The sequence below is a fragment of the Neomonachus schauinslandi genome, chromosome 7 (genome assembly GCF_002201575.2).
Source record: "Neomonachus schauinslandi chromosome 7, ASM220157v2, whole genome shotgun sequence".
NCBI classification, from domain to species: Eukaryota; Metazoa; Chordata; class Mammalia; order Carnivora; family Phocidae; genus Neomonachus; species Neomonachus schauinslandi.
The window spans coordinates 63,716,455-63,738,079 of NC_058409.1; the positions used below are offsets into that span (position 1 = coordinate 63,716,455).

General features: G+C 38.6%; 1 protein-coding gene across 1 annotated transcript in view; it reads left to right on the forward strand.

Annotated features, from left to right (window-relative positions):
- Positions 1–7,756: 7,756 nt before the first annotated feature.
- The window catches only part of RASA1 (RAS p21 protein activator 1), a 107,456-nt gene continuing 93,587 nt past the window's right edge, over positions 7,757–21,625 (forward strand). The window contains 1 exon segment of the mRNA XM_021701843.2: positions 7,757–8,651. Coding sequence (XP_021557518.1) covers positions 8,137–8,651 — 515 coding nt within the window. The 5' untranslated portion in view covers positions 7,757–8,136.

The window sequence follows — 21,625 nt, forward strand, 5'->3', positions numbered from 1 at the left end:
AACACTCTGTGAACACTCAACAAAGACTCTGTTGAATGACTGTAAAACCATAAAGATTCCAAGTCATTTAGTTTTTCTTTCCCTAATATAATTTATTTTAGTATTAGATGCTGCATTTATTTATGTGGCTAGTTGATGAAACATCTGCCTCTCTCCAAACTGTATGCTCCATGATGGGATGCTTGGGTGGCTCAGTCAGTTAAGTGGCTGCATTTGGCCCAGGTCATGATCCCAGGATCCTGGGAGCAAGTCCCACATCAGGCTCCTTGCTCAGCAGGGAGACTGCTTCTTCCTCTCTCTCCCTCTGCTTTTGCTCTCTCTGTCAAATAAATAAAATCTTAAAAATAAATAAATAAATAAAATTAAAAAAATAAAAACAAACTGTATGCTCCATGAAAGCAAAGACCACGCCTATTTTGGCTCATCACTGTTTCCCTGGCACTTAATAAATATTTGTAAGTGGAAGCAAGGCAGTAGTGGAAGCCACAAATAAGCAGGAATTATGAGATAGAGAGGCATGAAGAGAGGTGGTTGATACGGGAAGTTTAATCAGAATCAGTAGAAGCAGTGACTATGTTCGGCAGAGAAACAGAATACAGCAGTGACGGTGACTGAGCACTTGAGTCATGGGAATGATGCTGCCACTGAAGGAGATAATAACATGGTCCCCATTCTTCAGGCATTACCACAAGCATTCCTGTTAGTTCCCTAGAGCTGCTTCTGGGTCCTGAACAATGAAGATATTACAGTTCCCTATGAGGCTAGACATTTTATTGTGGGACAGTTTTTTTGTCCTACCATACTTCCCCAGGCATCCTTATAATAAACCTCCATTACTTGAGGTGAATTGACCACACCTTTGGAACTCAAAAGCTTACAGATCTGTTAACTGAGAATAATAGTATTGTCAAACTTTTTCAGAGTTGTGAAAAAGATAATGCATGAGAAAGCACTTGGACAACTTTAAAATTTTCTATAAATACAAGGCATGAATATTGAACCACTTTTAATAAAGTAAAACATACTTGGGGCGCCTAGGTGGCTCAGTCAGTTAAGCATCTGCCTTCGGCTCAGGTCATGATCTTGGGGTCCTGGGATCGAGCCCTGCATCTGGCTCCCTGCTCAGCGGGAAGTCTACTTCTCCCTCTCCCTCTTCTTCTCCTTCTGCCTGCTGCTTCACCTGCTTGTGCTGTCTATCAAATAAATAAAATCTTAAAGAAAAAAAAAGTAAAACATACTATCACATTATTTCTTCAAAAATGCTATTTTAATATTCATAGTAGTTTTTTCTTAATTTTTTCCATTGGTTATCAATAAGCTATTTTATGTCCAATGCATAATCACCTTTGCTTCTATTCTATAATCTAGATCAAAACACATGTTTAAAAAAAGACAGGAAATATGTTTGATATCAAGCAATAAATGGAGAATCTTAGAAAACCACTCCCTCTGGTTAGCATTGCCCCAGGGATAATACACATTACTGGGAAATGATGAGTTCTTGTTCCAGCTATACCATGATTAATACTGAAGAAGCCTCTTAGCCAGTTGTGCTAAATAAAGTTAGTAGGTCATAGAGTAGGATAAATTAAATATAAAATGGCTTACGTGTAACAAATAACATTCCAGAATACCTTCATTTAACAGAAATAAAGTTCTTCATCACAGAGGTTTTCAAACCCTGGGATAGTAGGTACTGTCCTTGCCAACTCCATACCCCTTTGACACTCACCTTTTCTGTGCATGTAATGGCCTTTCACTGCAAACACCAGTTAACTCTCTACTTGAGGGCTTTCTCTAGCCCTGGGAGACAATTAGCTTGTATAGAGAGCAGGGTAGAGGGGTTGGAAAGGAGATACTCTTAGGAGTAGCCCTCAATCAATGACAAATGGGAGCTGATGAGTGAAAACCAGTTTCTTTGTCCCTCAGGTGTGACAACTCTCGGGTGCATTCTGTGTTGTGTCCCAAGGCTCCCTAGTGGGATTGAGCCCCAGTTGCTCACAGCAGTAACCTCATTAACACATCTTGTATTAGCTTCCTTCCCTTCCCTACTCTCTTTCTGAAATTTCCTGTGATCACCTCCCAAATAAATGACTTACCACTCAAGTCTTTGATTCAGAGTCTGCTTCTGGAGAAGCCCAGACTAAGATACCTTGTCAGTGAACCAATGCCAATTTTTAATAAATCTGTGGGAAAATGAAAAAGGACACAATATTTGATGCACTTTTCATGACGTTGAATTTATGTAATCAAAAGACTTTTTATTGAAATTAATTCCTTCCCCCTTTTTTTCTCTTTCCCTACCCCTCCTTTCCTTCTGCCTGGAAATGTCCTTTCCTTTTATGAAATAGAGTGGTAGGAAATAGTAGTTAATAACAACAACAAAACCAAAAGTCAGCAACTTCGTAACAATTTAATAGTCTCTCAATTTTTGTTGAAGCTTTAGTAATCTGTAAAATTCAGAAATCTGGAAATCACTGCTATCCTATGTGTTATATTTCATTGTTATCTTAACAACTAGATAAAGAATGAAGAGAAAGTTAAAAAATAAAAAAGTGTTGTGTTAACAGGTGAAGTTGAAAATCTCTTCAAAGGAACATGAATTGAGAAATAATTATAGTTAGAAATATCTAAGAAAGGTCATTATAGTTTTGTAATGTTACATTACTCACAACTTCTGATGTATTTAAAATTCTCACCTTATTTTATCTATAATTAACTCAAGGCCACATTTAAGCCTTTTATTGTGTAGTTATTTTAAAGACTATTAAAGAAGACTGTGTATTTGATGTGCTAACTGAATTTAGAGATAGAGGGGTTACCAGTAGATTTTCACATAGACCTAAGGATGCAACCTGAATTAGAGATTTTGCAGAACTTCTAAAGTGAAGAGGCCAAAGATTAGTTGGATTCCGTGATTGTGCTTCAGGTGGTAAAATGTGGCTGACACAGGCAAAGTATAGGAGTATAACGATGAAGAACACATGGACCAGAGTCTTGCTCATCCTGACTCTCCCATTTCCCTTGCCCTGAAACCATTCCATTTCCTTTTTTCTTTTACTTCTCTCACAGAGCACCATCATGTGAAGGAACCAAGGTATAGTCAGGAAATACAGAAATGTTTTTGATCAGAGGAAAATGATAGGCAAAGAAAAAAAAGGATTAGAAATAATGAAGGCAGAGAATTTCTGATAAAGAATAATGAAAAATCAACAAAATAAAGATAGAATAAGAATAAACTAATAAAAAATAAAGACATTTGTCAACTCTTCTTTCAAGAGAAAAAATATTTAGAACCAACTGCTCTAAGCTCCTTTAGCCATCAGAAGAGGGCTCTGATAATTTCCTTTGAAGTTTATTTTACAGCCTTAGAGATAATACTATTACTTAATTTCTTCACAGTGTTTATAATTTTCATAAATCTTATTTAGTTATTATACCACATACTGTAATCTCTGCAGAGCTATTTACTTTTTCATTAAAATAATTTCCTTTAACCTGTATCTCCTCAATGTTATTTTCTTAAAACATCTCCCTAATAAGGAAATGTGTGCTCTTGAGGACTTTAAGATGAGGTTAGCAAATGCAGTAGGAATATTAGGGGTTAGGAGTAAAAGCTTCTTTTCAAGATTTTTTGGGTCACTGAAACCTTTTGATATTATTTAGATGAATTTGGAAGACTATTTGTATAGCTGAGTATGTACTAGGGCATGAGACACAATTTGGGATTCTTCAAACACAGCTGTAAGCTCTTTATCACTTCTTGCTTAGTTTTCCCCTCAGAAACAACGCATATATTTGTTCTAAGCCCCTTGAGGTTCTTTTTATTGTATTACTCCCTAGAATTACCTTTTCACACACTGAGGTATCAAAACTGAAAAAATATGTTGGAATGTATTACATTCATACTTAAGTTGTCAATAAAATCAGAATGAGCCAAATTAATTTTTTTAAATTAAAAATGTTCAGATTCTTTTCACCCATAAGTCTTTGCCCAGCACTTTTGATGATTTGTTTTTCATTAAATACTGTATTTAATTCAATATCTGGATAAATTTTCTTTTCTTTTAAATATTTTATTTATTTATTTGACAGAGAGAGATAGCGAGAGCAGGAACACAAGAAGGGGGAGTGGGAGAGGGGGAAGCAGGCTTCCCGCTGAGCAGGGAGCCCGATGCAGGGCTGGATCCCAGGATCATGACCTGAGCTGAAGGCAGAAGCTTAACAACTGAGCCACCCAGGTGCCCCTCGATAAATTTTCTAAAGTCATAGATATCAAAGATTGTTTTACTCAAGGTAAAGGCTATTTTGAATTTTCCTCTTTTTTTTTGTATATTGTTCTGTTTTTCAGTACCTCCTTGTTTAATATTATCTGTGAATTTAATTAACAGACTGTTTACTTCCCTTTGTTAACTGATGTTACATAACACCACATCTAACACCAATTTCTGCTGAATCTCTGTAATGCCTCTCTCCACATAGATTTTTCATAGTTTTTTTTTTTTTTTTTAACTGTTTTTCAGTTTTTGACTCATGAAACTTTAAGGAGTTTGACTCATGAAAGTTCAAGGAGTCAGGAAATATAGGGCTTGGAAGAAGAGAAAAAGAAACAGTTTCTTTTTGAAACTAGCAGGAGAAAAGAGAACATGAGTATAAATGAGAGAAGGACAGAAGGTCAAGGTGAGTAAAAAAGAAAAAAGGCAACAGACAAAAAATGAGGTATAAACATACAACCCTTTAAAAAAATAAAATGTCACTAAGAGAGAAGACTGACTTGAGATTCAGGAAGCACACAAGGAATAGTAAAGATCAAAGCCTAGATCTGTCCGATAAAAGCAGTATATATTTGGAAGTACCTTATGAAAAATAAGTGGTAATCTCTTTAGATAAAAAGGACAGTACAACTCTAAGATTGAATATATGGTAAGATATTGGTATTAGGGGGGCGCCTGGGTGGCTCAGTTATTGGGTGTCTGCCTTTGGCTCAGGTCTTGATCCCAGTGTCCTGAGATCTAGTGTCCTGGAATCGAGCCCCGCATCGGGCTCCCTGCGGGGAGCCTGCTTCTCCTTCTCCCACTCCCCCTGCTTGTGTTCCCTCTCTTGCTATATCTCTCTCTGTCAAATAAACGAATAAAATCTTAAAAAAAAAAGATATTGGTATTAGGTTGATATATGGACAGACATAGTAGGTTTTTTTCGTACTAGTTGAGCAATTGATGTCCAAAGACATGAGCTGATCTAATCCAGAATTTGCTAAAAGAATGGAGACCTGTTCAAAGCCATTGGCACGGATGCCTAGCACTGGGCTAGGCAGTAGGATAGACCACATGTTGTATTTGCAGTGTAGGTTTGTAGATACATACACCTAAAAGGAACTAGAAAACAATATAATTCAGTACATAATTGGTGTTGGACTGCATTAAATATTGGCCTTTATTTGCTAAAGAATTTTCAAGAGGGGAAAGAAGGCAATTCTGCAAATTAGGAAGCATAGAGAGGATGTGTGAGCACTCAGAGATCAGTGATAAGAGTTGGTGATAACCTGCCAGGCCAGTGTCCTACATTCAAGGCTGATGATGGTAATTGGGGTGGGAGTGTTGGGAGGACTGGGATGCTAATGCACTGTGGTTTTCAACCACAGGCTACAAGAAAATTTTTGGGAGTGGGTGGAATAGGTACTCTGAAGTTCTCTTATTTTGAGTTTAAAAGAAAAACTGTTCCAGGGAGGCAACTGTAAGAAGTAGGACTGCATTATTCTCTTAATATTATTAAATATTATGAAATCACTTCATTATGTATTTTCTCATTTCCCAACCTCTTTTCTAGAATAGTACAGGGCTTAGCAACACAACACTTCTATCCACCTACCTAATGAATGGCATTGAGTTGGTTTTCTCATCTATTCTTCTTTCAGAACCATTTTAGATACTGCATACCTCCTTCTTGATTAGCATACTATAGTACAGTGGTTCTTAAATGTGTAAACTTGGAGGGACTATTAAAACAGATTCCAGTGATTTCTGATTCAGAGGGTCTGGGATGGGGCCAAGAATTTGCACTTCTAACAGTTCCTAGGATAACACTGGTCTAAGACCACTCTTGTGACTAATCCATCTTTGCTCTCTCAAGTGGTACACTGAGTAAGAGGTAAGCACAATGAAGGAGTCCTCAGGATTCATCAAGTTTGTCACTGATTTGGCAAATAGGTTTGTGCAAACTTTTAAAGAAAAGGAAAATATTTTGTGTGCACCTCGCCACCTCTTTCAGTGGTCTTTTTTTTGTTTTCCCTATTCTCTATTAATAGAGTTCCTACTCATCCCCGATGTGCTCCTCTGTTGGTTTGATCATCTTTAGCAGAAAAAACATTGATCTCAAAGACCAATACTTAAAGGTATTCAACGTGGATTCCTCCTGGGAGAATTTAAAAGAACAATGCATGAATGCAAAGGGCAAATTGCCCATACTGTAATTTAAAACAATGGGAATGATTCCTCCACCTACATGAATGCACACAATAGTTATATTCTAGCATAAAAGACAAAACAAAACCCATCTCTCTGGCTATATTTAGTGTGAGATTTCGGTTTATTGATAATTTTTGAAATTATGCACAATTGTATCTGGCACTTTGGAACCTTGACATTTGCCTTGTTCAAGGTTCTCTATGCTTCACATATGCACCCTGGAACATGACCCGCCTTCTGCACACAAATGAGTGTTGTTTGTGGCACCCCTCCTCTACGCCCCTCATTAGTACCCAACAGACTTGCGATGACAGTGGTAACTGTGTGTGTTGGGTGGGGGAGAGACAGGACATAGGGGAGAGACGGTGATGTGAGTGAAGAAAACAAAATGTCTATACTCTTAGAAATCCGACTTTACAACCACTATTTCTACCAAAATTCTTAGCCCTCCCCGTAAGGCTCCTCTGTCTATTTTGTTTACTTCTCTTGAGTTTCAGAACGTAATTTTTTTTTTTTTTTAGTACGGAATAGTCATATAGTGATTGCTAGTAGGCAACGAAAATAAAAAAATTAATAGTACTGCCTCGAACTTCGAAGCAATCTCCCTACCCCTGGGCCTTCGCCGCTGACTAAAGGTGTTTTTTCTACCAGTCAGGAAGCAGGGAACTGGCTTCGCGGCATCTTCCTTTCCCTTTTCCTCGGTTCCTTCCTCTCCACCCCTCGGGTCCCTCTCGTCTCTCCTGTTTTCAGTGCCTAGCGGCCGCGTGCTCACGTACCCACTCCTCCCCTCAGCCCGTCAAACAAAACCCAGGGAGGCAGGCGCGCGCCATCGCCAGCGACACCGACCAGAGAAACGGCGACGCCACCACACGCTCTAACCGGACCGAAACACTGAGCGCGGCCGCGCACAGCGCGACCCCGCCGCTTCCTTCCCTCGCGACTCTTCCTTTTCCTCCCTCCAGGCCCAGTGCCCTCACCCCCGGGCTAGGAACGCGCCTGCGCAGAAGTTGCCCTCGCCCTCCTCCCCCGCCCTTCCTTTCCTCGGCTCCTCCTCTGGTGCCCCGCCTTCCTTTCTCTCTAGTCGGTTTCACTGAGCGCTCCAGGTTGGGAGCCGTTCGGTCGATTTCCCCGCTACCCCGCCCCCCTTCCTCTTTTCTCCCCACCCCTCCCAGCTCCAGCCCCGTGGAGGATGAAGCGGCTGCAGTGGCCCCAGCCCCAGCAGCGGCACCGGCGGTGGCTGCGGTGGGGGTGGCCGGAACTAGGGTGGTGAAGAAGCGGTGGCGGCGGCGGCGGCGGTGGCTGAAGGAGCGGCAGCCGCCCCAGCCGCTTCCTCTGTGCTTCCCTTCCTCTTTAGTGCAGCCAGGAAGTTTTTTACTTCTGTGCATGTGTGTGTGTGCGTGAGTGTGGGTGTGTAAGGTGAAGGTTTGGGGCGGCGTTTGTGCAGGCGTTGGGTTTTTTGCCCACTTCGCTTCCCGTAACCCGGGCAGCTCCGGAGCCTGGGCTGTGGCCCGAGGAGGGGGCGCGGCGGCGGGCTCTCTCCTTTTGTTGTTGTTTCCTCTGCCTGGGGAGCTGAAGGGGGAACGCGCCTGGGTGGGGCGGCTCGGAGCCCGGGCCTGGTGGCCCCCGGGGCTCCCGGGCGAGTAGGGTAGGGTAGAGTAGAGCGGGCTTCAACATGATGGCGGCCGAGGCCGGCAGTGAGGAGGGCGGCTCGGTGACCGCCGGGGCAGCAGGAGGCGGCGCAGCGGCGGGCTCGAGTGCCTATCCGGCAGTGTGTAGGGTGAAGATACCCCCGGCCCTGCCAGTGGCAGCCGTCCCCTATTCTGGGCTGACGGAGGCCGGAGTGGCCGGGACTCTGGCTGGCGGAGCCGCTTTGGGATCAGGGTTCCTAGGAGCCGCGTCTGTGGCAGGAGCACTGGGGGGAGCCGGACTGTCAGGGGGAGGTGCTGCTGCTGGCGTGGCTGGTGCTGCCGCTGGACCTGGAGGAGAGATGGCTCTCGCCAAGGGGACCACTCCGTTGCCTGCTGAGACCTTCGGGGCAGGCGGCGGATTCCCTCCTCTGCCGCCGCCTCCTCAGCTGCCCTCTTTGGGCGCGGGCCTGGGAACAGTGGACGAAGGTGACTCTCTGGATGGACCAGAATACGAGGAAGAAGAGGTGGCCATCCCGCTGACTGCTCCTCCAACTAACCAGTAAGTCAAGACAGCTGTTCAGGGTTTGGGGCAGCTGGCTCCTGGAAACAAGTGGGAAAACTTACCTCGTTTTTTCAGCTGTGATTTGTTCTGAAAAGTTATGAAGCTTCAGGTTCCTTGCGTAGGGATTTAATTTGATCACTCATCTTCCCTACGGGCATATTCCCTGGCGTCTTTGTATATTTATTGTTACTCTGGGAAGATGTAAAGTTTTTGAGATTGGGAAGCATGGGAAAAATGTGTATCCATTGAGAACCGGATATAGTTCTGCCTCTTCCAAATTGAGGTTGCGTCCTGGGATTCAGCTGAGCTTGCAGCTACCAAGGCAGTCAAAGTCTCTTTTAACCTGTGTGTGCACTCCCTGTTGAAGCCAGATTATTAGTAAGAAGCTTTGAATATACAAGTATTTGAATGAGTATTGTATTGATACCATTTGAAACATGCACTGGTCAGAATGCTTTGTTTTTATGGCACTGCAAATCCCAACCCGTGCCTTTGAAAGCACAGCGATGCAGAAAAGTCTTCGGATCACATATGAAGATGTGGGTCAGCGAGAAAGGAAAGGAGTTCTGTGAATTACTGGTGTGATTAAGGGCCCGTCCTCTAATAGTATCTGCAACTTATGCCACAGAATTCCCGTTTATTAATATTAGTGTAATTTTTTATAGTTGAGACTTTGTAAGTACAATTCTGAAGTAAACTAAAATTGACACTTCAACACTTTTTTGGTGGCCAGTACAGTGTTCTATTTGACAAGTAGTCTTGACAGTATATTGCAAAATATATAAGGCAAATGGTTTTTTCATACAGTCAGTTCCTTCTCCTTACTTGTTACCTTGGTAAGTGAACATAGGTATATATTTATAAAGGTGGACCTTGATGAGAGGTAAATGTTGATGGGAAGTGGTAATAGATGGCAAAACTGTTTTTATAGATCCCTCACATCAGTATTATTTGACCTTTAGGATTTTGACAACCTTGGTGTGGTGTATCAGAGGAAAAAAATATTTGGTTCATATGTTGACAGTCACTCGGAACAATTGAAAGTTTTTGTTTGTTTTGGATAAGCTTTGGAGGATTTAGAGAGGACTTAACAAAATGAATTAGAAAAAGATTCTGTAATTATTTTTGTCTTCAGGCTACATCTTTTGATACTTAAGGTGGAAAAGTAAAATTAGCCTTATTTATGTCAGCCATGGTATAACAGTGTTGCATCTCTTTATAGTCATTAGGAGTTTAATTTTTTTGTCTAATTTTATTCCAACTTACCATATTATGTCTTAGTGTTATAGACTTCTTTTTTTTTTTTTAAAGATTTTATTTATTTATTCATGAGAGACAGAGAGAGAGAGAGAGAGAGAGGCAGAGGGAGAAGCAGGCTCCCAAGGAGCAGGGAGCCCGATGCGGGACTCGATCCCAGGACCCTGGGATCATGACCTGAGCCGAAGGCAGACGCTTAACCATCTGAGCCACCCAGGTGCCCAGTGTTATAGACTTCTGAAGGTGTTCTGGGAGTGTTAAAAATTTGAATTTTACAGCACCGTTTACATACCTTCAAGCCTTTTTGAAAGAATCAATTAAATATTTAAGTGCTCATTACATGCTTGGCACTGTGGTTATAATAAAGTGCAACTTTTCATCCTGAAAGCAGATAGTCTTATGTCCGTGTTCATAACTGAATTGTTTTAGGCATATTTGGCATATTGTAGTTCTAAATTTTTTTTAAAAAGTTTATTTTGTAGAACAGTTTTAGGTTCACAGCAAAACAGGGCAGAAAATATAGAGTGTTCCCATTAAATTTTTAATAATAAACATGAATGAGTACTTAGGAGAAATTGTGTTTGTGGGAAGTCCATTGTTTGAGATTTCCATCGTTATTAATATGTATTTGGGAATAAAAATAATATTTGTATGACTGTGTGTCTGAGAATTGTTCATGTTCTGAAAAGTATCCTCCATTTCTAGTATGTTATTTATTTATTTATTTATTTATTTTTTAAAGATTTATTTATTTATTTATTCATGAGAGATAGAGAGGCAGAGGGAGAAGCAGGCTCCCCGCGGAGCGGGAAGCCCGATGTGGGACTCGATCCCAGGACCCTGGGATCATGACCTGAGCTGAAGGCAGACGCTTAACCGACTGAGCCACCCAGGTGTCCCTCTAGTATGTTTTTTAAATTTGTCACCGAGAAGTACAAATTTCCCTCTTTTCTTTATCTTAGATATCAACCCAGAGTCACTGGAGGCAATACAGTGTAGTGTTTAAGCATGCAAATTCTGAAGTTAGACAAGATTTGGGTTGGAATCCTGACTCTGCCACTTATAGCTGTGTGATCTTGGAAGGGTCAGTCTCCCCATCTGTAAAATGGGGATAATAATGGTACTTCCGTCATATGGTCGTTTTTAAGGTTTAATGAGAACCAGGAAGTATTCAGCACAGTGCCTGGCACATGGTAAGTGTTCAGTTAAAAGGAAGTATTCAGCACAGCGCCTGACACATAGTAAATGTTCAGTAAATAGTATCCCAAAGTAACAGTAATATAATTTTATTGTCAGTAAATTGCCTATGAATTCTATTGGTACAGGGACTCCCTCACTAATAGTTATTTTAAAGAATGGTTTGAACTCCAAAGGCCTATCTACCATGATTAATTATATTAAAAATTAAGACTTCATAAAGGCTTCCAGCAGGTTAAGTAGGTTTAGAGATGAAGTTCAGATCTTTTCTATAAATTCCTATTTTTAAAGGGCTTTAATGACTTGGTTAAATAATGTCAAATCTTTTGTAAAAGTATAGAAAAATGCTTTTGGACTAACTGAATATTTATTTACTAGTGAGTGGTCACCTTAGTTATTGGATAGCATGATATTAAGGAGGTTCAGGTCACAGGTTTGAGTCCACAGTGGTTTGTTAGAGTAGGGTTCCCTCGTCATGGCGTTCAGCCTTGTATCCAGCTAGTTTGGTGCTGTTGGTCAGAAGAGAGTCAAATGACAATATATAGATAGGTGCAAATACATTAAGGCCATTAGTATTTTGTACGTTGTTTTTCTATGTGCATGGGGAGTCATTGTCTCATGTTTATTACTGAGCGTTTTCATTAGTTTGGTTAAGGCCAGAAAAATTTGTACAATTTTAACTATTTATTTGAATATTTTCCTTTTTGCAAGTTTTGAGGAAAAAAATTTAAAAAGCAAAAAATTCTCCCTATGTATTTTTATGCTGTAGAAGCTTCTGTATCTAAAACTGCTAACAGATTTGTTTTTCAAGAGAGAAAAAAGTTAAAGGAGTTTGTCACTGGTACATCTTCTAATTTTATGGGCTTGGCTTTTAGTGGTCCTGCTTTCTTTGCTTTAGAGGTGAGGCCAGTAGTAAAGGAGTGTGTTCCCTTAGTCCACCTTCAATTATATGTAGAGATTTTAAACTCTGAGCCTGCAGTAGCAGGATGCCCTTGGACTGAATCCACTGCACAGATACATATATTGCTTTCTCTTGGTGTATATGGAACATTTAGTAATTAGTCGCCACCATTTAAAAATAGGAAGACTTCACATTTAAGAAGTCTCACTTTCTAGCATCACTTGCAAAATCACAGGATTTGGCTCTACCTGGTTGCTGTTCCTGTTTGATTGTAGCTTGCTAGAGTTGAGTTATGGTTGCCCCTTCTAGGTGAGTTCTGAGCTCTAGTTTGCTGTACCCTCCACTAGGCTTGCTTTGCCTTTGGTATTATTTGCCTGGCAGGTGTCATAGATCTTAGCCTGGACCTAATATGCAGGCTTTTCAAGCCTGAAACTTGAAGGAAAAGGAAATAAAGAATGTAAATGATGCCTTTTCCTTAAAAAACACGTGAATATCTCTACAAAAATAAAATCATTCTTAATTAAGCCAAATAATTATTAGAGGTGAATGTTAGGACATGTAGCGTTCATTAACTTTGTCACTAATTGCATTATGGGTGAGTCATTATTTCTTAATAAACTTGGGAGGTGAGAATTGCAAAGATTAGTTAAGTACAGAGTGGTTGCAGAGGAGGACCCAGATTTTTTTTTTTTTTTTACCGTATTTGTGTGAATAGTAGAGCAGTGTAGTAGGTGCTTAATTTAAGGGATACAAAAATGAGTAAGATGCTCATTTTCTCAAGTCCCTCTTCCGGGGCAGTTATAGATCTAATAGGAAGTTAAGTAAACCAACTACTATGATTCAGGCTAGATTAAGATAAATATCTGAGTGAAGTATGAACAAAATGTCATGGGCTTTAAAAGAACAAGAAATTTATATAATTAGGATCACTAAGTCTTTAGGAAAAGTAGCAAGTATGTTATCCCTGTTGCTTAATTTATTTTCTAAACAAGACCTTATTGGTCCCCACACCCTTTGCCTAATGATTCTATCATGTAAAAAAGAATTACAAGTTAAAGGAGTATAAACTTTTGACCCTGAATGAAGAGTCTGTCCTACTGAACTCTTAATTATTTACCAATGGTCTGGAAGGAGTGCCTGTAGCTTCTGAGAATATAGAGCACAGCCAAAGGCTAGAATTGGTTTGGATCATTGATTAGGCACTCCGGGGAAACCAGGCAAACATTATTGGAAGAGATAGAAAGAAAATGGACGGGTACCTGGGTAGCTCAGTGGTTTCAGTGTCCCACTCTTGATCTTGGCTCAGGTCTTGATCTCACGGTCTGAGTTGGAGCCCTGTGTTGGGCTCCACACTGTGTGTGGAGCTGGGGAAGGGGAAAAAAAGAAAAAGGACAGCTATAAATTAGGAAGAAGAAAGGGAAAGCAAAAAGTAGGCCTTTCTGGTTGCTTTACCCCTGTCTCTTGACTGGCCATTAGGAAAATGAGAGAATGCCTCTAAGAGCAGCTCTAATACCCAAAACAATACATTGGTGGGGGTGAGACTTATAATAATTATTAACAATAACCGTTATTACTGCTGACATTTCTTGGTTGCTTGCTACCTAACAAGAACTGTTCTAATTGTCTTGCATGTGTTTAGTTATAACTAAAACAATGTTTATTTGCTTTTAATTCTAAAAGGTGAGCAAGGCTTGATGGGGACTGCTCCGTGTGTCATCTGTTGGCTGTATGTAACATCTAAGGTGGCTTCTTAATTCATAAATCTGATGCCTCAGCTGAGATGGCTGGAACACCTAGCTAGTGGATAGCTGGGAATATGCCTCTTTCCCTTTACCCGCCTCCATGTAGCCTCCCCCCTTAATTAGCTTGAGTTTCTCCACAGCATGGAAGCTGGGTTTCATGAGGGAACAGTTTAAGAGGACAAGCCTCACTGTGCCAACGCTTATCAAGCATCTGCGTTCTTTGTGTTTGCTGATGTTCCAATGGCCAGTGATAATAACGTGAGCCAGTTCAGATTTAGTATGGGTGGGGACTGTACAAGGGCATCGATACTGGGAGGTGAGATATGTTGAGGGCACCTAAGTAACAACCTACCTCATGTGTTATTCATTTACATGTAATACCAGGAGTGGTGAGGGATGAGGTGGGAGAAAGGGCAAGTACTTACAAGTTCTTCCCTTAGGCTTAACTTGGTAAATTGTTTTTCATTAAATGATTCAGGTATCCTCACAATAGATTTTGCTTCTGACCGATTTCTTAATTTTAAACCATGTTTATGGAGTATGGATGCTGGTTATAGCTCATTGTTTGAATGTGCAGTGTATGTGTGGTAGGTGTTTCATCTTGAAATCACCCGCAATACATTTCAGTCCTGGGCTAAGTTAAAAACAGTTGTCAGATACAATTTATTGATAACTTCTCCATATGTCTAATCATATCTCAACAGGATTTGGGTATGATTATAGGCATTTCAGTGATTAAGTGATTTTTGTGAGTAAAACAACGAACATTTGGGGGAACAAAAATATGAAAAGAATATACAATCTACTTGGAAGATGAAGCATTAATGATAGAGAAGATGATAAAATTAACCTTACAGATGTGTTGTACAGATACATTTTTCACATTGGAGGATAGTTGTGGAAGAGTTTAAAGAATGAAAGTATTTGAAAGAATAAATTGAAATTTCATACCATAATCCTCTTTTACTGGAGTTTTATAGAAAATTTGATTAGCTTTTGTAGTATTGGTGCTTGATATTATAGTCATGAGTGGTATGCATAGATACGTAGTATTTTAGTGATAGAGGAAATTCTCATTGCCCAGATGCAGAAGCAGACTGGCCGACTGCCCAGATGCAGAAGTAGGGTGGTTTGGTTAAGGTCACATAGCTAGGTAGTGGTAGAACTGGGACAGAATCCAGTTCCCATAATTTTTCAGATATGTTTAGATTTGAGTAATATTTATAATTAATTTTGAGGGGGGGGGATGAAAGGCAGAGGCCCAGGTTTGACTAGTCCTTTACCATATGCTAGACACTTTACATAGATTATTTCTTTTAATTCTCACAGCTCTACAGTGAGAATAGATATTCTCCTCATTTTTATTGTTAGGAAAACTGATAGAATTGGAATTCTGATGCAAATACTATACTTTTTCCTTTGCCTTGCCCCCTTCCATTAAGTATAATACACACACATATATATGTGCTCTCATATAAAACACACTTCAGGGCTGGCCGGTCACTGGGTATTATGGACTAAATTTTGTCCCCCTAAAACTCATTGGTTGAAGCTCTAAGTCCCAATGTGGCTGTATATGTATAGGGCCTTTAAAGAGGTGATTAAGATTAAATGCGGTCATAAGGGGGGGTCCATAATCCTTTTGGACCTTATAAGAAGAGGAAGAGACACAGGAGTGCACATGCACAGAGAAAAGGCCATGTGAGTTCACAGTGACAAGGTGGCCATCTGAAGCCAAGGAGAGTGGCCTCACTAAAAAGCACCTCTTCTGACACTTTAATCTTGGACTCAGCTTCCAGAACTGTGAGAAAATAAATTTCTGTGGTTTAAGCAATCCATTGTGGTTTCTGTTATGGCATTCTGAGCTGACTGATACACTGGATAACCCTGTCTCTTTAAAAATGGCTTTGGGTGATTTTGATGCAGATCAGATGCACATTTACTACTTGAGAAACGGGGTGTTTTTATTTCCTACCTTTCACTGTAGGAAAGAAAAACTTTCCTTATACTTTACCTTCTTTCCTTATGTGTTAGTGATTCTCTTTTTTTTGTCCTTATGTGTGTTGAAAGATGGAAAAATTATTTAGGTGCATGTCTGATTATTATAGCATGAAAAATATCCTACATATGACCATGGATGGTAGCCATGGCAAATCCTGTGGGGGAGACATTACTCCAGCAAAATTTCTGTATTCACTCTGTGTTCATTATTGTAATATTCAGTGTTACACATTTTTGTGTGCGTGTATGTGTTTGTTTTTTTTGTCTGGGTGTCAATAAGATGAACAACTCATCAAGCTTTATCAAGCTAGATTATCAGCTTATTACAAAATATATAACTCCAACCAAATGGAAGAGAAGCATTGGGCAAGGTATGTGGAAGAGGGTACAGAGCATCCATGCTCTCTGGGGATGCCACTCTTCTAGCCACTCTCCTACCTCCATGTGTTCACCAACTGGAAGCTCTCTCAGTATTACTTTTTAAAATTCCTTTTCTTTTACGTATCTGTCTGAAGCCTAAGGTAAAGACCTAGAGATTCTTCTTAACTCTTTTAAGGCTTCTTTGTAGGTATAACCCATTAGACTGGGGGTTCACAGCTGAGACACTTATATCACTTATTGCACCATATTCTCCTCATCCATGTCTATCTACCTACCTAAATATTGATTTACCTCTCAGATTTTTAATTGCATTTTATTTTGCATTTTATTTTAATTGTAGATTAACATTTAGTTGTAAGAAATAACACAAAGTAAGTGTCCTTCACCCATTTTTTCCTCAGTGGCAACATCTGATATGACAACCAGGAAATTGACATTGATTTAATTAACATACTTGATTTCACTGGTTCTGCATAAAATTGTGTGTGTCTCTGTGTTCAACATGCATTTAGTTCTGTGCAGTTTTATCACATGTGTAGATTTATGTAATCATCACTACAGTAAAGATACAGAACAGTTTCATCACCACTGGATTCCTTGTGCTGCCCTTTTATAATCAAACTCACCTCCTTCCACCTCTCCCTTATCTCTAACTCCTGGCAGCCACTAACCTGTTTTTCATTTTATCGTTTCAAAAAATGTTATGCAAAAACAACCCCCCCCCCCAACGTTGTACAGATGGAATCACATAGTATGTAACCTTTTGGGGTTAGGCTTTGTTACTCAACATAATTCCTTCAAGATTCATCTGAGTCATTGCATATATCAATACTTTGTTCCTTTTCATTTGCTAAGGAGTATTTCATGTATGGATGTAGGACAGTTTAGCCATTCACCCATTGGGTTATTTCCAGTTTTGACTATTAGGGAAAAAAAGCTGTTATGAACATTCGTGTTTATGTTTTTGTGTGAACATAAGTTTTCATTTTTGTCCAGTGAATTATCCAAGAGTGCAGTTGTTGGATTATGTGGCAGTTGCATGTTCAGTTTTATAAGAAACTGCCAATCTGTTTTTTAGAATGGCAGTATCCTTTTACATTCTCACCAGTAATGTATGAGCAATCCAGGTTCTCTGTATTCTCACAAACATTTGATATTGTCATAAATTTTTGTTTAAGCTCTTCTCATAGATGTCTAGTGATCTTATTAATGTTTTAATTTGTATTTCCGTAATGGCTGATGTTGAATATCTTTTCATATGCTAATTTGCTATATGTATATCCTCTTCGGTGAAATGTTTGTTCATGTCTTTTGCCCATTTTCCAGTAGGACTGTTTTATTGTTGAGTTTTGAGAATTCTAAATATTACTCCTTTGTCTGCTATGTGCAGATACTTTCTCCCATTCTGTAGTTTATCTTTTTTTCCCTTTTAACAAAGTCTTTCTGTGAGCAAAAGTTTTTAATTTTGTTGAGGCTTAATTTATTAATATTTCTTTTTGGAGGCAAGTCTGAGAACTCTTCACCTAGCATAGGTCTCAGAAATTTTCTACTATGATAGCTTTATAAAAGCTTTATACTTTAATGGTTTATAGGTAAGCCTATGATCTATTTTGATTTTATTTTTATAAAAGATAAATTTAAATTGAGGTTCATATTTTTGCCTATGGATATCCAGTTGCTCCAGCACCATTTGTTGAAAAAGTAAATATCTTTCCTCTTTTGAATTGCTTTTGCACTTTTATAAAAAGTCAATTGGGCATATATGTATGGGTTTACTTCTGGGTTCTCTCTTGAGTTCTATTGGTTTATATGTTTCCATCTGCTAATATCATACTCTTGATTACTATAGCTATGTAGTAAGCCCTAATATCAGGTAGAGTGGATCCTCTCACCTTTCAAGATGGTTTGAGTTATTCAAAGGCTTGTGTCTTTACATATAAATTTTAGAACAAGCTTGTCCATATCTACAAATCCTATTGTACACCTTTTGTTAGATTTATAATTAAACTTTTTTTGTTTTCTATGGAGGAATTTTGTGAATATTATGTTTTGTATTTCAGCTTCCACATGTTCATTATTAGTACATAGAAATAAGATTGATTTTTGCATTGGTCCTGTATTCTTTGACCTTGCTAAAATTACCTTTTAGTTTTTAGAGGCTTTTTACAGTATTCTTTCTAATCTCTGTGCCTTTTATTTCTTGTCTTACTGCAGTGGCTAGAACTTCTAGTACTGTATCGACTCAGAGTGGTAACAGCAGACATCCTTGTTTTGTTCCTTGTTTTAGGTGGAAAGCATTTAGTATTTCAGCATTAAATACGACAAGTGTACGTTTTTTTTTGGGGGGGGTGGGTAGTTGGGTAGATGCTCTATCAAGTCAAGGTAGATCACCTGTCCTCCTAGTTTACTGAGAGATTTTATTATGAATGGGTGATAGATTTTGCCAAATTCTTTTACTGAGTCAATTTATATGATGAGATCTTTTTTTCTTTAGCTTGTTGATATTGTAGATTATGCTTTTTTTTTTTAATGTTGAACACTCCTTGCGTATGTGGAATAAATCCCATGTGGTTATGGTATGTAATATTTTTCAAATATTGCTGAATTTAGGTTGTTGATTTGTTGAGAATTTGTGTCTAAGTTCTTTAGAGATATGGTCTGCATCTTTCTTGTGATATCTTTGTTTCATTTCAGTATTTGGGTAATACTGGCCTCACAGAATGAGGCAGGCCACGTTACCTTCTTTTCTACTCTTTGGAAGAGTTTGTGAAGTTTTGGTATTCTTTAAATATTTGGTAGAATTCTCTGGTGAAAACATCTCAGCCTGGGATTTTTTTTTTCTTTTTTTGAGAATTAAGATTATGAATTCCTTTTTTTAATGGTTTTGGGATTATTAATTTTTTTTATTTATTTTGGTTGAATCTTGGTAGCACAAACAGTCCCTGACTTAAGATTTTTTGACTTTATGATGGTGTGAAAGTGATACACATTCAGTAAAAACCATACTTGGATTTTGAATTTTGATCTTTTCCAGGCCTAACAATGTGTGGTAAGATTCTCTCTTACGATGCTGGGCAGCAGCAGCAAATCATAGCTCCTAGTCAGCCATGCAATCACAGGGTTACCACAAGTCCAACCTATCACACTTAAAAGGATTCTGTACCCTTACAACTGTTCTGTTTTTGACTTTCAGTATTCAATAAATCACATGAGATATTCAACACTTTTTTTTTTTTTTTTAAGTAAAATAGACTTCTACATTAGATGATTTTGCCCACCTGTAGGCTAATGTAAGTGTTCTGAGGAGGCTTAATGTAGGCGAGGCTAAGCTCTGATGTTTGGTAGCTTAGGTACATTAAATGCATTTTTGATGTGTGATATTTTCAACTTAAAATGGGTTAGCTGGATCTAGCCCTGTTGTAAGTACAGGAAGATCTGTATGTGGTTGATTGAGGAACTGATTCATTTCTTCTAATTAATCTAATTTAGGAGCCTAAACTTGTTTTATTATTTCCTAATTACCCTTTCAATGGCTCCAGAATGTTCAGTGATACTTTCTTTTATTACTGATATTGGTAATTTGTATCTTCTCTCCTTTTTGTTTTGCCAGTCTTGCTAAAGATTTATCAATTTTATTTTTTTAAAGGATTTCAAAGGTTTTCTTTTCAGTTTTGTTGATTTTTGCTTTTATTTTTATTATTTCTCTTCTGATTGCTTTGGGTTTATTTTCTTCCATTTTTCTAGTTTCTTGAAGTAGGAATTTAAGATACTGATTTGAGACCTTTTCTGTTTGCTAATGTAAGCATTTAATGCTATATCTTTTTCTCTTGGCACTGCTTTAGTTGTATCCCACATCCTTTGATGTCTTTTCTGTGTTGTCTTTTCATTTTTACTCAATTCCATGTTTCTTTTTTAACTTTACTTAGAGACTTATTTTTTGATGCTTGGGTTGTTTAGAAGTGTGTTGTTTAATTTCCAAGTGTTTTGAGACTTACCAGTTGTCTTTCTCTTACTGATTTCTAGGTAGAGTCCATTATGGTCAGAGAATATACTCTTATGATTTCAATACTTTTAAATTTGTTTTATGGCCTGGATATGGTCTGTTTTGGTGAGGGGTCTATGGATGTTTGGGAAAAAAAAATGGGTATTTGGCTGTTTTTTGGTGAAGTTAATTAGGTCCTTTTGGTTGATTGTGTTCTTTAGAACTTTTATTTTATTTTATTTATTTATTTATTTATTTTTTTAAAAGATTTTATTTATTTATTTGACAGAGACAGAGACAGCGAGAGCAGGAACACAAGCAGGGAGAGTGGGAGAGGGAGAAGCAGGCCTCCCGCCGAGCTGGGAGCCCGATGTGGGACTCGATCCCAGGACCCTGGGATCATGACCTGAGCCGAAGGCAGTCGCCCAACCAACTGAGCCACCCAGGCGCCCTCTTTAGAACTTTTAAATCTTTGCTGATTTTCTGTTTAGTATTTCTGTGAGTCTCTGAGAATGAAGTCTTGAAGTTCCCAATCATAACTGAGAATTTGTCTATTTCTCCTTTTAGCTCTTATCAGTTCTTCATGGATTTTGTTTGGTGTGTACCATTTAGGATTGTTATGTATTCTTGTTGGACCCATCCTTTATCATTATATAATGTTCCTCTTTTCTCTCTAGCAATTGTCTTTGCTCTTAAGTCTATCCAAAATTGATATAGCCCTTCCTGCTTTTATTTTGTATACGTGCATCTTTTTCACCTTTTATTTTAAGTGAGTTAATTATAAACAGCCTGTAGTTGGGTCATTTTTTTCTTAAGTCCACATTGCCAATATTTGCTTTTATTTGGCATATTTTAACTATTTACATTTATTTTAATTATTGATATGTTACAGCTTACTTTTTAAAGAAGTTTTTATTTTAATTCCAGTTAACATACAGTGTTAGTTCCAGGTGTACAATACAATGATTCAATAATTCCATATGCCACCTGGTGCTCATCACTCCAAATGCACTCCTTATTCCCCATCACCTATTTAACCCACCCTCCTCCCCACCTTCCTCACCTCTGGTAACCATTAGTTTTCTATAAGTAAGAGTCTGTTTCTTGGTTTGTTCTCTTTTTTCCCCTTTTGTTTTGTTTCTTAAATTCCACATATGAGTGAAATCATATGGTATTTATCTTTATCCGACTTATTTCACTTAGCATAATACTCTCTAGCTCCATCCATTTTGTTGCAAATGGCAAGATTTCATTCTTTTTATGGCTAAATAATATTCCATTGTATATAAATACCACATTCATTCTTCAGTCAATGGACACAGGCTGCTTCCATATCTTGGCTATTGTAAATAATGTTGCCATAAACACATGGGTTCATGTATCCCATTGAATTAGTGTTTTTGTATTCTTTGGGTAAATACCCAGTAGTGCAGTTGCTGGATCATAGGGTAGTTCTTTTTTTAACCTTTTGAGGAACCTCTATACTGTTTTCCACAGTGGCTGCACGTGT